At 41.2% G+C, this 14,114-nt stretch overlaps 1 protein-coding gene across 2 annotated transcripts; it reads left to right on the top strand.

Annotated features, from left to right (window-relative positions):
* Window positions 1–630: 630 nt before the first annotated feature.
* On the top strand, window positions 631–13,357 carry LOC138007245 (2-Hydroxyacid oxidase 1-like). Of its 2 annotated transcripts, none has more exons than XM_068854042.1 (6): window positions 631–813; window positions 4,636–4,787; window positions 5,601–6,148; window positions 7,075–7,233; window positions 7,447–7,516; window positions 10,725–13,357. In XM_068854042.1, exons 1-6 carry the CDS (start codon window positions 656–658, stop codon window positions 10,748–10,750), a joined length of 1,113 nt encoding a protein of 370 aa, XP_068710143.1. In that variant the 5' UTR covers window positions 631–655; the 3' UTR covers window positions 10,751–13,357. The 2 variants fall into 2 exon arrangements, with proteins under 2 accessions (XP_068710143.1, XP_068710142.1); XM_068854041.1 differs by lacking the exon at window positions 10,725–13,357 and adding an exon at window positions 8,159–8,447.
* Window positions 13,358–14,114: the final 757 nt, after the last annotated feature.

The following is a 14,114-nucleotide window of genomic DNA, read 5'->3' on the forward strand; positions in this document are numbered from 1 at the left end:
GAAAAGCCGCTGTACAAAATGCGGCCCTGAATTCTCTTTTAAAACCAGTAAACTCATGGGTACGGATAAAATCAGGTAGCGCATTCCGCAACTTAGCTGATACGTAAGAAAAAAGAGAAGTAAGACCATAACGGCTTGTTCTAGGTTTATTGAGGGACAGAATGTAATTTCCGCGAAGACCATGCATAAGAAGGGGACGGGAGAGAAAACGTATTTTTCATATAAGCAGAAAAACCTTTTCTTCAAAATCTTACGTAAAGGCTATTTTGAAGACCTTTTGGAGTTGAGAAGTTTAAAGCTCATACACATAGTAAGTGACAATATTTCCGAGGGGGGGGGGGGGGTACCTCGGATCTCAAGTGACGGGAATGAACGAATGGGGCAAAATTCAAGCCCCAAAAAATCTCGAGGGGGTCCAACGAAGGCCAAAAAAAGATTCCTGGACCCAAACTTTATCCTCAAAAACTTACTTTATTCGTGAAATTACGCGGCCAACTTCAGGTTGTTTGTACACACGAAAAAATCCTCCCCATCCTCCCCCCTCCTTCCCTTCCCCCCACCCTCAATCCCTTTTCCCTCCATAAAGGGTCGTGCGCTTGTAAAGCAAACCGCTGATCCAAATTGTTTTGATCCTGGGTTCAGCTCGTTGTATGGTATGGCGACTGGAGCAGCTGGGGAGACCGCAGAACCTGTATGTTTGGCTGATTTTGAAGACTACGCGAGGGAGCACTTGCCAAAACATGCATTCGAGTATATTGCAGGAGGAGCAAATGACGAAAGCACGTTAAAGGAAAACCTACAGGCACTTAAAAGGTCGGAGGCCTTAAAAGAGTACTAAATCTATCAGTAAATATTAACTTGTGTGCACTAAAGTTCTTGTTGCAATCAATATCTAGTGACAAATTTTATAATTTTTTTTCTTGATTTATTTTCTCTTGCGACGACTGATTTTCCATAGGTGTTATTATAAAAATGACAAAGACTATTTGTGACAATATGCAACCGTCGGCATACAAGCTCCCATTGTTTCTCCATTGTATCGGTGTCAATGCGTCGGAGATTTTTAACGGCTTTCAATTCGACAGTCCAGAAGATAGAAATGACCTGGCGAAGGTAATACAAAAGTTCGACGACTTCACCATCAGAGAGGTGAACGAAACCTCCTCGAAAGATACACGTTCAACTCCAGGAATCAACAGGAAAACGAAAGCATTGATGGTTATGTCACTGCCCTTCGTACACTCGCGAAAACATGTAATTTTTGTGACTGCATGCGGGATTCGATCATTCGTGACAGGACTGGGTGTCCAAGATCACCACACTGCACTCGCAAACGTCTCCTACAAGAACAATAATTATTGAAAACGATCTCTGGCGCCCAGAACGGAGGAGTACATGCCGTGAAAGATAACACCCACCATCAAACCGTCGTGATAACAAGTCAGAGGAAGCCGCTCGTGGAAACCGAAAACATGAAAATTCTGTGGAAACATACATCCCTTCGAAAAAGGAAAGTGTCCAGCGTAGGGAGCGAAGAGCGCAAAGTGTGGTGGAAGAAATCACTTCGAAACAGCCTGCACAGCACCAACTAGAAACGTGCAAAGCCTGAGGGATGAATCTTCCGATAACAGCGATCTGGGTTACATCACGAGCATTGTTGCACAACCGGAAATGATACACGCCGTCACGCAAGAACATAAATGGTTGTTGACAAGGAAGAAGCGAGGTTTCAAGTCGACAGCGGCGCCTCGGTGAGCGTCATTCCCTTCAAGTTTGAAGCCGACAAGAAATTCGTGCCCACCACGACGACGTTAAAATTGTGGAACGACACAACACTATTTTTTAAAGCCACTGGGTCTCTGTCGATGAATTCTCCACAATCCAAAGAATAAGAAGAAGTTCTCTGTTGAATTCCATGTCGTTGACAGACAGCTGATCACACTCATAGGAGCGATGGCAGCTCAACAGATGGGCCTTATTACCGTCAACACACAAAACTTCAAGATCACAGAACCGCTGGAAAGACAGCGAGGCCAAAGGTCAAACGTGTGCAGGCAGCTGATGAAATAGTAGCAAGTTCAAGTTCAAGTTTATTATTTTACACTGTTTACAGAGCAGAAACAACTAAATATAACATAGTTTACAATAATGGAGAAAATACTAACAGAAATTAGCTTGAAAAAAAAATTTAATAGTGTACAGTGACCAAAGTAGCCAATCAGCTTGGACTTGCAAGCTTGCAAGTTACCCAGAGGTGTTCCAAAGAGAGGTAGGAACGCTGCCGGGAACAGTTCACCTCGAAGTCGAACAGGACGCAACCCCCGTCGTTGCACCGCCTCGCTGGTCCCAGTGTCACTCAAAAACAAACTGAAGAAAGAGTTGGATCGACTACAGCAGTTGGGGATCATAGCTCCAATCGATGAGCCCACTCCATGGGTCAGCAGTCTTGCTGTGGATGTGAAGAAATCCCAGGCCACTTATCGCCGCCCTGAAATGAGAAATATATTAGCTTCCTGTACTTGAGGACATACTCCCAGAACTCTCGAAAGCAAGTGTATTCTCGACGGTTGACCTCAAGTCGGGATACTGAAACCGTGTCCTCGCCCATGAGTCCAGCGCACTCACAACTTTCGCAACCCGCTATGGAAGGTACAGGTGGATTCGTTTGCCCTTTAGTCTCTCTGCCTCATCCGAGATATTTCAGAAGCACCTGACTCACGCCTTAGAAAACTGTGCATCGCGGACGACATCCTCGTCTATGGCACCGGAGAGTCCGATGAAGAGGCAACCATAAACCATGGCGAAGTCTACAAGATCTTCTTCAACGGTGCAAGGATCGCGGCATTGTCCTTATCCCAGACAAGATGAAGCTGAAGATGAGCGAAGTAAATTTCATGGGGCATCTTCTGACGAACAAGGGTTTGAAACCTGATCCGTGCTAAGAAGAGGCGATCACGAAGATGCTTAAGCCACATGACGTGGAGTGCGTTCAAAGTCTCAACGGATTTATCAATTATCTAGCCAAGTTTCTCCCAAAACTGTCTGAAGTCATGGAACCGATCCATCGCCTGACTCGGAAGGACACTCCATGGAACTGGTCCTCGGAACAAGACCAGGCGTTCGCAAGTGTGTGTTCCTACGACCCTTCACTGGACCTCACTATACAGTGTAATGCGAGCAAGAGTGGCCTTGGTGCAGCGATACTTCAGAACGGCAAGCCCATACAGTACGCTTGGCGTGCCCTCACTGATACTGAAGGCCGGTACACTCAAATACAAAAGGAAATGCCCGCGATTCTTTTTGCCCACGGGCGTTTCAACCAGTACACATTTGGCCGGAATGACATGCTGTCATTGGGCTTACCTGCCCTACAACGGCAAATAAGCGGACGACTTAGAATCAGTCAACATGGTCCGTTATCTGCCCATATCTGACCAGCGGTTAGACGCAATCAGAGCAGAGACCCGGAAGGACCAGTCCCTGAGAGAGTTATTCTCGTAGGATGGCCTGAAGAGAAGAAAGATGCCCCTGGTGCTGACGCACCCTTACTTCAGCGTGCGAGCTGAACGTACAGGATGGGCTGATCTGGAGACGAAGATTCACTCGTCCCACCTTGGAATACAGGCACGTCTGAGTCGTGCACGCGAATGTCTTTACTGGCCAGGCATGTCTGCTAAAATGAAACGGTACATCTCCGCGTGTGAAACGTTTAGAGAACTCCGACAGCGTGACACACGCCAAGGAGACACTGATGTCTCATGAGATCCCTTCTCGTCCTTGGGAGAAGATTACCACAAACATCTTTACCGTAGATGGCAAGGATTACCTAGCCACGATAGAATATAACAGCAATTTTTGGGAGTTGGATCGGTTGCACAAACACCAAGGCCAGCACTACCATTCTGAGATTGAAGAGTCATTTTGCCCGCTATGGCATACCTGATCAAGTGGTTAGCGATTATGGGCTGCAATCTACATCTGACTAGTTTGCTGATTTTGGAAGAACGTGGGATTTTGAACATCTCGCCAGTAGCCCTGGACATAGCAAGGCCAATGGCAGGGCTGAGTCTGGTGTGAAGACAACCACGCACATCCTGAAGAAATCAATACGAGCTGAGACCTAGTCATCATGAATCATAAATGCAGAGCGCTTTGTTGTGCCCATGAAACGTGAACTGGCAGCTGCAAAGTCCCGAAATCTCCCGAACAAGGAACTAAATTTATGGTTTTAGCCATAAAGCAACTTTGAAGATGGAGGGCGGATCAAACCTGACCAAACAGCTCCAAATGACGTAAACTTAATTTTTTAGTTGGGAGGCCCGGGAGAATTTTTCTGGTTGACTTTCGTGTAGCATATGGACGAGGAGATAAGCAAGGTGGAATGATAGAACTGTTTAGAATGGAAAGATTTTTCTTTTAAGTGATTCGACTTTTCTGGGTTCTGATTCTTGGTGTTGGTCTTTTCGAGGGTGTAGCTTAATTTAGTCTATCTGGATGTTTTGAGGTCTGACAGGCGTTAATTAATCACACCACCATGTTATTAGTATCCCTTTAAGGTCAAATGTTCTTATTGTAAGAACGTACAAATTGTATAGTAGACGCCTCATCCTGCATCTTCACCTTTAATCTTTTCAGGCTGAGGATCAGACCACGTGTTCTATGTGGAATTTCTCAAGTGGACCTTTCCACCACAATTCTTGGAGAAAGGATCTCTATGCCAATTGGTATTGCACCAACTGCAACCCAAAACCTTGCTCATCCTGATGGTGAAAAGGCAACTGCCAGAGGTAAGAATAATCTAAGCTGATGGTGAGCGCAACCATAAGATTGTTTATTTTAAGGACGGTGCGTACTAATTAAAGATATTATTGCCCCGGTGTGTGATTATGCAGGAAATGTAGATCTTAACAAGTGTTATTGAAATCCAAAAAGAAAATTGGGGGTGACCACGGATTTTTCAAAGATAATTCATGAATGATATTTGTAAAAAGCTGTAAAATACAAGGCAATGGATGGCCTTCTTTCTCAAATTGAAACTGAATTATCTCTCAAAAATGCATGGTTACCCCCAATTTTCTTTTAGAATACCAAGAGTACTTACTAAGATCTACTTTCTCCGGATAGTTTTAAACCGCGCAAAAATATCCCTGTATTAGTAAGCATCACCGATAGGAAATCCGAGTATCGAAATATCTGGGGAGGCGCAGAACGTATGCGCAATAACAATAGTAGGCACCGTCCTTAATTGAGAATTTAATCGAATAAAACACGTGAGTGTACAATGTGAAATGTTTAATAAATGAGGAGTGTTTCATGAAGATTTGGGTTACTCTGGCCTAGAAGAACTGATGTAAAATTTAAAAGCTGTGTCTATTTCAGATATGAAGACTTTCATTAAACTTTAATTTCTTTTGTATTTCCTTCATGAATTATTAATGAGATCAAAAAACATGCTCCCTTATAAAAAGATAACCTAGCCTAAGATCATCCTGGTATTCGTAGCGTACATAGTAGTGGCCAGTCTTGGCCGCTTATGATACTTCAATCTGTAAAATGAGCAAAAGTCAAGTTTTGCAGGAAAAGTAATGTTCTTTTTTCAGCTGCTGCAAAAGCAGAAACATGCACCATTATTAGTACCATGGGATCCACAACTCTGGAAGATGTCACAGTTGCTGCACCTGGTTCACTCAAATGGATGCAACTGTACGTTCTCAGCTCAAAAGAAATGACAAAAAGTATTGTACAACGTGCAGAAAAGAAGGGATACAAGGCAATTGTTATGACAGTAGATGCAACTGTGAGGGGAAAGCGACTACGAGATGTCAGAAATCATTCCTTGCTGCTTCCCTATGTTATGAAAATACCTAACATTGAAGCAGCAACGGTAGCAGATGCTAAAAAATCATCAGACTTTGACAAAAACGTAAAACAAAGTTCTGGCTTTGTGTTTGACACTTTTGCCAAGAACCTGTTGGAATTGTCGATTTCCTTTGAAACTATTAACTGGCTGAAAAGCATCACCAAACTTCCAATTCTTCTGAAAGGCATTTTAACAGCAGATGATGCTATAAAGGCTGTTGAGCATGGAGCTGATGGAATCATTGTATCAAACCATGGGGGAAGACAGTTAGATTGTGTTCCTGCAACAGTAAGTGTGTTCTGTTTGCTGAACCTTACTCTTTCTACTAATTGCTATAAAAAATGTGCAAATATGTCTGTGAAACCCAGTCAAAGGTGCATTAAAATAGCCCATTTTACAATTGCATGCTCAGCGACCTGGTCTATGAATTGAAATGAGGCTGGCAGTTACCTAGTTGTTATACAGACCTCACTGCTTTTCTCATGTAAATCATGTTGTTTTTATGCTAAGTAGTCATCATTATCATACCTATTTGTTGAAGCAGGTTGTATTGTGGCAGCTAGCAAGCTGATGTGGACCTGCTGTACACATTTGTATGAGAAAGACAGAGAGGTTTGTATCAAAACAAGGTCATCTCCAGCCTTGCTTCCACTTAAGGTGGCTGGAACGAGTTTCACCACTTTAAGAGATATTATTATTGGAAGGGTTATAACTACAACACTGTATCACGTAACAGCAATGTTACGGTACCATAAGTAACACTAATTATTGCTTAACAAAATGTGCGCACTATTGTGACGTAATAGGTTACCATGGCAACATGAAAGCTCTCCAAAAACACCCTATATTTCGTCTTTACTTGCTTATATCTAAAACATAAACTCAGTGACCCCCATTTTTCATTGTAAAATATTAATTAGTAATATGAGATATAACTGTTGGCAAATGGCAGCTTCCTCCAACCAAAATATTTTTCCGAAAATTATGTTGTTATTTGTGTTGTGTTCTAAGATTGGCTACCAATGTGTGCTACTCAAGTTCTTGGCAACACATCAATGGTGAGGGTCAAGCTCTAATCATATATCATTGCAACCTTTTTTTTTAGCCTTGTGGATGCATATTTGTCCTCGTAAAAGGAAGGTAATTACAGGGGGAGCTAACAGAGCTTAACAAGAGATTATCGAAACTATAATTTTTCCAATTTTTGCCAATAGATTGATGTTTTGCCGGAGATCGTAGATGCAGTCCAAGGAAGGGTTGAAGTGTATGTTGATGGTGGGATCAGAACAGGTACAGATGTATTCAAGGCTTTGGCTTTAGGGGCACGAGCAGTTTTTATTGGTCGACCAGCCATATGGGGACTGGCATACAAGGTGATAATGTATTTCTACCCATTTGGTTTGCTTCTTACAGACTGTCCTGGAGGCTCCAGCAAGGAGTCCACAGGCTTGCTTTTTAAATTATTCTCCAAGCTGTTATGACTGGTAGAAATTCTGTATTTCTTGTAGGCCATCTTTTGTTTTGTAAATTATTTTTAAGGGTTGCTGTTTCAAACCAACCATTGCCATTATTTCTGTCTTTTGTAGGGTGAGGAAGGTGTGTTTAAAGTCCTAGAAATTCTTAGAGAAGAATTCAGAACAACAATGATTCTGTCAGGTATGCATCTATGGTGAAAACTTTAATAAACTTGCAGTTATTCACTCTATAAGAATTAAATGAAGCATCAAGAAAAAGAAAAAAGAAAAATTCCAGCTTTTCTTGTGAAGAACTGCAAAATACCAAGCATTTCATGAAAGCACCACTTCTCTTAAGATATTTTCAATTTATTGGTAGTTTGGGATAGTCAGTAGTAGGAACTGTGTGTTGGTAGCAAAGATTTCTTCTCTTACAAAACAGGGAAAAGAAATGAATTGGGTTTGTTGCCTCTTTTAGTCAACCCTTACTCTAGTTAAGTGCAATTAGTGTTTTAAAGTTCTGCCTATATTTGTGAAAATGTAGCAGCTATGGACATGGAACAAAAAATGGAAGTCAATACAGCGGCAATGATGTTTCTGCCCATTAATGTGTGTACATATCCTGTAGGTTGCAGTTCTCTTGTGGGAGAACCACAACATTTGACATATCATGAATTTATGAAATTCGTGTGATATATTGTTTTAGCTTTGCAATGAAATAACTTTCATTCCATTCATGGATGACACTTTAGGATCTGAAGCTGCTGTATTGGAAAGAGAAACTATTAATATCACTTGACAATAAAATATGTATTCTAATACTGCGCTATTTTATTCTGAACAGGATGTGCTTCATTAGCAGATATTAAACCATCACATGTCATAAGATATCCAGCAAGATTGTGAAATAAAAAGTACTGCACAAGAGCATTAATTAACCTTTTTCAACACTTGAAGTTGCATTTAGGAAGTTATAGAATTGCTATTAGAGTTCAAGTTCAAGTTTGAATCGGATCAGAGTGAAGTGAGTTTAAGCATTTAAAATAACGTATCCCTATAACAGCGTAAATAGAACCTCCGGCAAAGTCCCATAAACATTTTATTAGAAAGCAAACATTAAATTTATTTTAAAACGTAGTGATGTACTCTGAGGTAGTTCATGCTGATTCATATACAAGCTTGAAAGTCGAGAGCATCAGATACTTGGCCTTAGATTTGACTGCCCTTCCTTCCTCTCTTTTTGTAGCCCTTATTTCAAGGGGCTACCGGTATGTCACCCAAAATGCCCAAAAAGTAGAATGAAACTTTGCAATAACCCCTTAAAACTGTTGAGCAACATAAAAGAAATACAACAACAGGAAAGAGTAGCATGGATGGACACAAATGGACAGGATTGAAACCGATTACATTTGGGTAATCTTGAAAAAAGTCGGAAGTTTATGAAAAATCGCCTGGATAAAGGTCGTTTTTGCTCAGAATCATCTTGTTTGTGATGTAACAATAATTTTATCAGTAAAGGAAATCCACATCACCATTTTAAAGTTTAAACTTGAGATTAACTAAAGATTTCCCCTTGACACCCAAAAATAACGTGACTAGAGATTAATGAATTAAAGATTAGATGGTGCATCATGCGACAAGTTGTTGATTTCTTTCATTGCACACCACACGGTCTGTAGATTGGACAAAAATTGACGACTCCTTCCAGTTTAATGCCTCAGAACAAACAAAGAATTACTTTCTATTTACTAGAGATGTCTCACAAACACATTTACATGTATTTAAGAAATTATCAAAGCTCTTTCACGACAGTAACAAAATTATGTGAATCTTCGTCAAAACCTCAGAGGATGAAGATTGATTATCGTTAAAATGAACCTGCTTCCACAGCTAGTATCCCCTACCACTGCTCCCAAATGCACCCAAATTCAAAGACAATATGTGAAATTCCATCCAAATTTCGCCCTCTAAAATTACATGTAAATGTCACAAAAAAAATTAGAATAAGATGCAGACATACGTCTGTTCCATCTGCTAGGAGAATAATGATGGTCCAACCACTTTCTTGACTTCACATCCATTATTCTCCTTCCTGTTGTCTGTCTTTAGCAATGTTGAAAGGTTGATTGGCGTAACAGTTGAACAGAGTGCAAATCTAATACTTGTATGAAACTTCAAATGATTAAAATGCAATGCATTTTAAATTAGGTCTTATGTTTGTCAGTTCCAGCCTAGAGACCTTGGGGCGAGAAGAGGGAATGTCCTTAGATTAGAAATACTTTACGTAGACTGCAAAAGCATCCAGTCTTTTTAGCTCACTTTTGGAGAGGTGTCTCAGACATTCGGTGCGTGGGTAGATGAGTGTTCCCAAAATGTTTACTTCCGTTACAGTGTAATGGTAATGGATTTATAAACCGCACATATCACATAGTTTCGTGGCGGTTTACAATTCCTCTGGGCTATAGTGTGAGATAGGACGTCGGTGTGATGGAGTGTTAATTGATCTATACTTGTGTCCAGTCCTTGATCATTGATTTTCACCTCTCCCGCTCCACGCCTTTCCGGCCCTCCGTTCCAGGAATAGGTTAGTAAGAAGGGGAGCAGGGATGGAGCAGCGGTGAAAGCCAAGTAATTTCCGTGCGTTGGAATTATTGCTCTGTAGAACGAGATGTGTACCAAGTCTTTAACCAAACCAAAGATTGATCGATCAAGGCCTCGGTCGATTTATCTATTGCACAGTTATCTATATTTCCACTTCGTATTTTGCTGACTCCTAGAAGCGGCAGATGCAAAACACAGGTCACAGGTCATTGTTTTACCAATACACAAAGTATCCTAAACATTCATAAAAGTTAACCTTAGGCCTAAAAACTTTTGTTTAGGCCTAATTAAAACGTTTTTGGGTCTAAGGTTGGCTTTTATGAATGTTTAGGATACTTTCTGTATTGGTAAAACAATGACCTGTGACCTTTGTTTTGTACCTGCCGCTCTTAGAAGTACATCACGCAGCTTGCGGGGCAAACTGATTCTTTTGCAACCTAGAGTTAAGACTACCAAGTAAGACTAAATTCTTTTAGGTACTAAGGACCAAAAACCTGGAACGCTCAGAACTGATAACCTTAGAGCTTCTCCAACCCTCAAAATGTTTGTAGTCTTTGTAACACGTTTCCGAAAGATGACCTTCGACTCATGTGACTGTTCGTTCTTTATGTAGCTCTTAGATCGATTATCTGTCCATTCAGATTTATTATTACTGTTTATTTTATCTTTTTTTAATAGACAAATATTTTATTCAAACTCGATTTTTAACACTAACGAGCTAAAAACGTTATTAATTCACAATGTGTCGAAAATATTGGAACATTCCTTAAAACTGATCGCAAAATAATAGAAGCGCACTCTCGTTTCAGACAAAACGGCAAACTCTTCCTTTTGACTTCGCAGACAAGACAGCTACGGCGGCAAACTTGGCATGACGGCTACCGGAAGTTGGCAAACAAGTGACTTCCGTCCCCTAGTCGTCGTGGACTTGAGGCGTAGACATTCGCCGTCGTTTCGCCGAAAAACGGCTGCCCATCGACCTGGTTACCAAGCAGCCGCTCGCGATTTCCTTGCGTTTTGGGCGCATGTGGTGAAAGCGGGTGATGCACGCGGAAAAAAGACTTGTTTATAGCTATAAATTAATGTAATAATGCATTATGAGAGACATCTCGGACTATTTAAGGTCGTTTTCCATTAATTTATTGATTACGGAGCAAGCGTTCACCGGCCGATCACAGTCCTTTGTGAAACTCAAAACATTCTCGGAAAGGTCCCCTAAGTCCTAAACTTGTGCAATCATTTACGATGTCACAATTCTTAGAAGTGAAAGAAAAACATTGAGGCTTCGTCTGTTCATACGTAAGATTCAGGGGGATCTTGACGCCGGTCAAGCAACCTCGTCCCCAGGGTCTTCTCCTCTGCGATTTTCAAAATGGCGGCTCGTCATTTTGAAAATCGCAGAGGAGAAGACCCTGGGGACGAGGTTGCCGGTCAAGCTCTGTCTGGTTATTTCCAGCATTAAGAACAAAAATAGCATGAGCATTTTACATTATGAACAAAAAGTGGACGCAATTTTGCACATGAATAAGTGCTGGTAACTGATCTCTTCAGCACCCTTTTGACTGTCTAATAAAACTATCAGTTTTAACGCTCCAGGACCTCTACTGAGATTGGTTGCCTCTCCGCACTTGAACCTGTTGTCAGTTGATCTTTTTCTGCTTTGACCCACCATGAAGCGCATTATTAGCCAACTGGAATACTTGGTTGGCCTGTTCCCTGCAGCCTTCGTTGCATTCCCCAGGAATCTTTATCCCTATATTCACCTGATGATGGCTCTCTTGTTTTGTTTCATGGACTTTGACTTTGTTAGAATTCAGTCCAAACGAAGCTATTCCGTCCCCAAATCCGAAGTTGACACCAAAGTTCTCCGACTTACTCGTTCGACTGCTAAACTCCGTCTTGATATCCTGAGCGATGGTTACCACGAGGTCCTTGTTTTGTTTGTCAACTTGCGACTGTCCCTGAGGATTGTAGATAACCCGTTTTGTATCTGGGTCAAACATGGCGGGTACGTATTCACAGGATACGAATAGAAGCATTATGTCAAATACGCATAAAATAAAAAGCATTTTCAACAGCATACGCTCTTGAGACAAACTCACGGGGGCCATTCTTGAAAGGGTTTCACTTTGTGTAATTGTTTCAGGAGATAGGAGATGACGTCAAACACTGGGGTTTTTCCCGTTGTACGGATGAATGCGTTGAAAATATCTTTGTCTCTGTAGATTTTTTCTCGATACGAAGACTTCCAAAGATTTTTTCTTTTTCAGTGTACAGTAGCTTATATATGCTTAGCAATAAGATATGTCAACCAGATACTTTTCAAGTTTTCACCGATTTCGAACAAAGATTTGCTACCCCAGGTACCCTTGCGTGACTTGAGCCCCCGGAGTGTATGCTTAACAACTTTTTTAACCGCTCCATTTAATATTTCTTAGAAAAACAGGAAGGATACATTATTCGATCTCGACTTTGATTACGGGAATTTTCCCTTTAATTAAGATTGCATCATACTTTTGTCAAACATTTCTCCCTTTATAAGGCTTGAGCAATCTTGAACTACAAACCATTCAGTTGCAGATCAGAATGAAGGTCTCAGCATGTGCTATTTTAACTCTGATCTGCTTTCTAGTTCTTGTTTCCACACCTGACAAAAGTTCCGCATTCATCGGCAAAGTTCTTCACAAATTTGAAAAACACGTGCTTAGACCTGTGACAAGACCGGTCAAGAAAGTCTTTAAAGAGGTTGTGGAGAGGCCAGTGAAAACGGTCTTGAAAGCTGTAGGACTGAAAAGAGTTCGGAAGAGCTACAAGGAATTCAGACGCGAGGTGGTCCATTCTAAGGTGATTTTCACTGCAGATTCGTACCGAGTGGAAAAGATAACACCATGCCCTAATGGACAGCACGACATAGTGAAAGCACAACAGCCTGTTGAGATTCACTTTAATGATGACGTAACTGTTATTCAAGACAGATACTGCAGGAAATGCGGCCAGCATTTCTACAGCGGTGGGGACCCGAAGGACGAACTCTGAAATCTTTTGCAAAGCATCAGCAGAACTCATGGTTGAGAAAGCTATCAGACGAACTTATTCTATGCGTGTTTTGACTCGACTGTTGCAAAGTTGCGTTTCTCTGAATAAAATGTAACCCTTTTCATGGCAATTTATAATTAAAAGACTGATATTTTAAAATTTTTTAAGCCTCAGTCAACCTCCAAAATATGCAACTTTTTCTTCGAAACTGCAACTTCGGCATTTTGAACGTCTATATGTTGTTTGTAGGACCTAGATTTAATTTTATGCTGTCAACAGTGGAGTTGTCTTGTCAACTGGTGGCCGATATGGAGGTAAATTTCCCGCAAAGAACCAACAAGTTGGATGATTAAGTTGGAAACTGTATCAGAACGAAGCTACAACTTAATTAAATCTGTATAAAATACTCCCTGGTTCACTGGTCTACAACCATTACTCTGCTGTTCGCGTTGCAACAACGACCCAAACAACAACGGTTACAAAGCAACAACTTTTTGGTCACATTTATTAGACAAATTAATCAATCAACAAAATCTACTCTTTTGTGTTGTCATTTATATGTGAGAACCCTCTCCCCGAGTTACCCTTGGCGAGATATTTTTCCACTCATTTGTCTAAACCGTTTACATGGGGTAGGCGAGACAACTCGGGGAGGTGAGTTGTCTCGCCTCGGAAGGTAGGGTAACCATAAACAGTTTGGCTCGACCACCCGAGACGAGACAGCAAAATCTTAAATGCGCACGCATAAAATAAAAATCAATTCCCTCCCAGGAAGCCAACGGTGTTCTCATTTTACGCCCCCAATCCCCTTTATATCAGAGCTCCGTTTTAAGGGTATTTAAAGCTTCTTTTAAGCTACACTGAAAGGAAAGAAGTCGAAACAAGGATGTGAGATCCTGGGATCAAACTCGGGACCTCTTGCTCCAAGGCCTCGCACTAACCGACTGTGCCATCCTAGCACCGTGTGTCGTAATTATTTCAGATCCTTTTGTTGGGTTAGGAACGTTGTATATGTGATCTACAGTACGAATTTAGATTTTTATCCAGTTTTGACCCAAAAACAGCAATTTCAGCATGAAACTGCCCCTTTAAGATTCCGCGATTGTATTTTTCAAGCGATTGTTCGACACTCCTCCAATATTTGTGCATTTATGAGGTTGCGA

This window comes from Montipora foliosa, chromosome 6, assembly GCF_036669935.1.
Source record: "Montipora foliosa isolate CH-2021 chromosome 6, ASM3666993v2, whole genome shotgun sequence".
NCBI lineage: Eukaryota > Metazoa > Cnidaria > Anthozoa > Scleractinia > Acroporidae > Montipora > Montipora foliosa.

Bases quoted from the DNA above. Each gene is read 5' to 3' on its own strand.
- LOC138007245 (XM_068854041.1), top strand. From the start codon at position 656: ATGGCGACTGGAGCAGCTGGGGAGACCGCAGAACCTGTATGTTTGGCT. The intron at 814-4,635 runs GTCGGAGGCCTT...TAATCTTTTCAG, and splicing joins AACCTACAGGCACTTAAAAG to GCTGAGGATCAGACCACGTG. The intron at 7,517-8,158 runs GTATGCATCTAT...TATTCTGAACAG, and splicing joins AACAACAATGATTCTGTCAG to GATGTGCTTCATTAGCAGAT.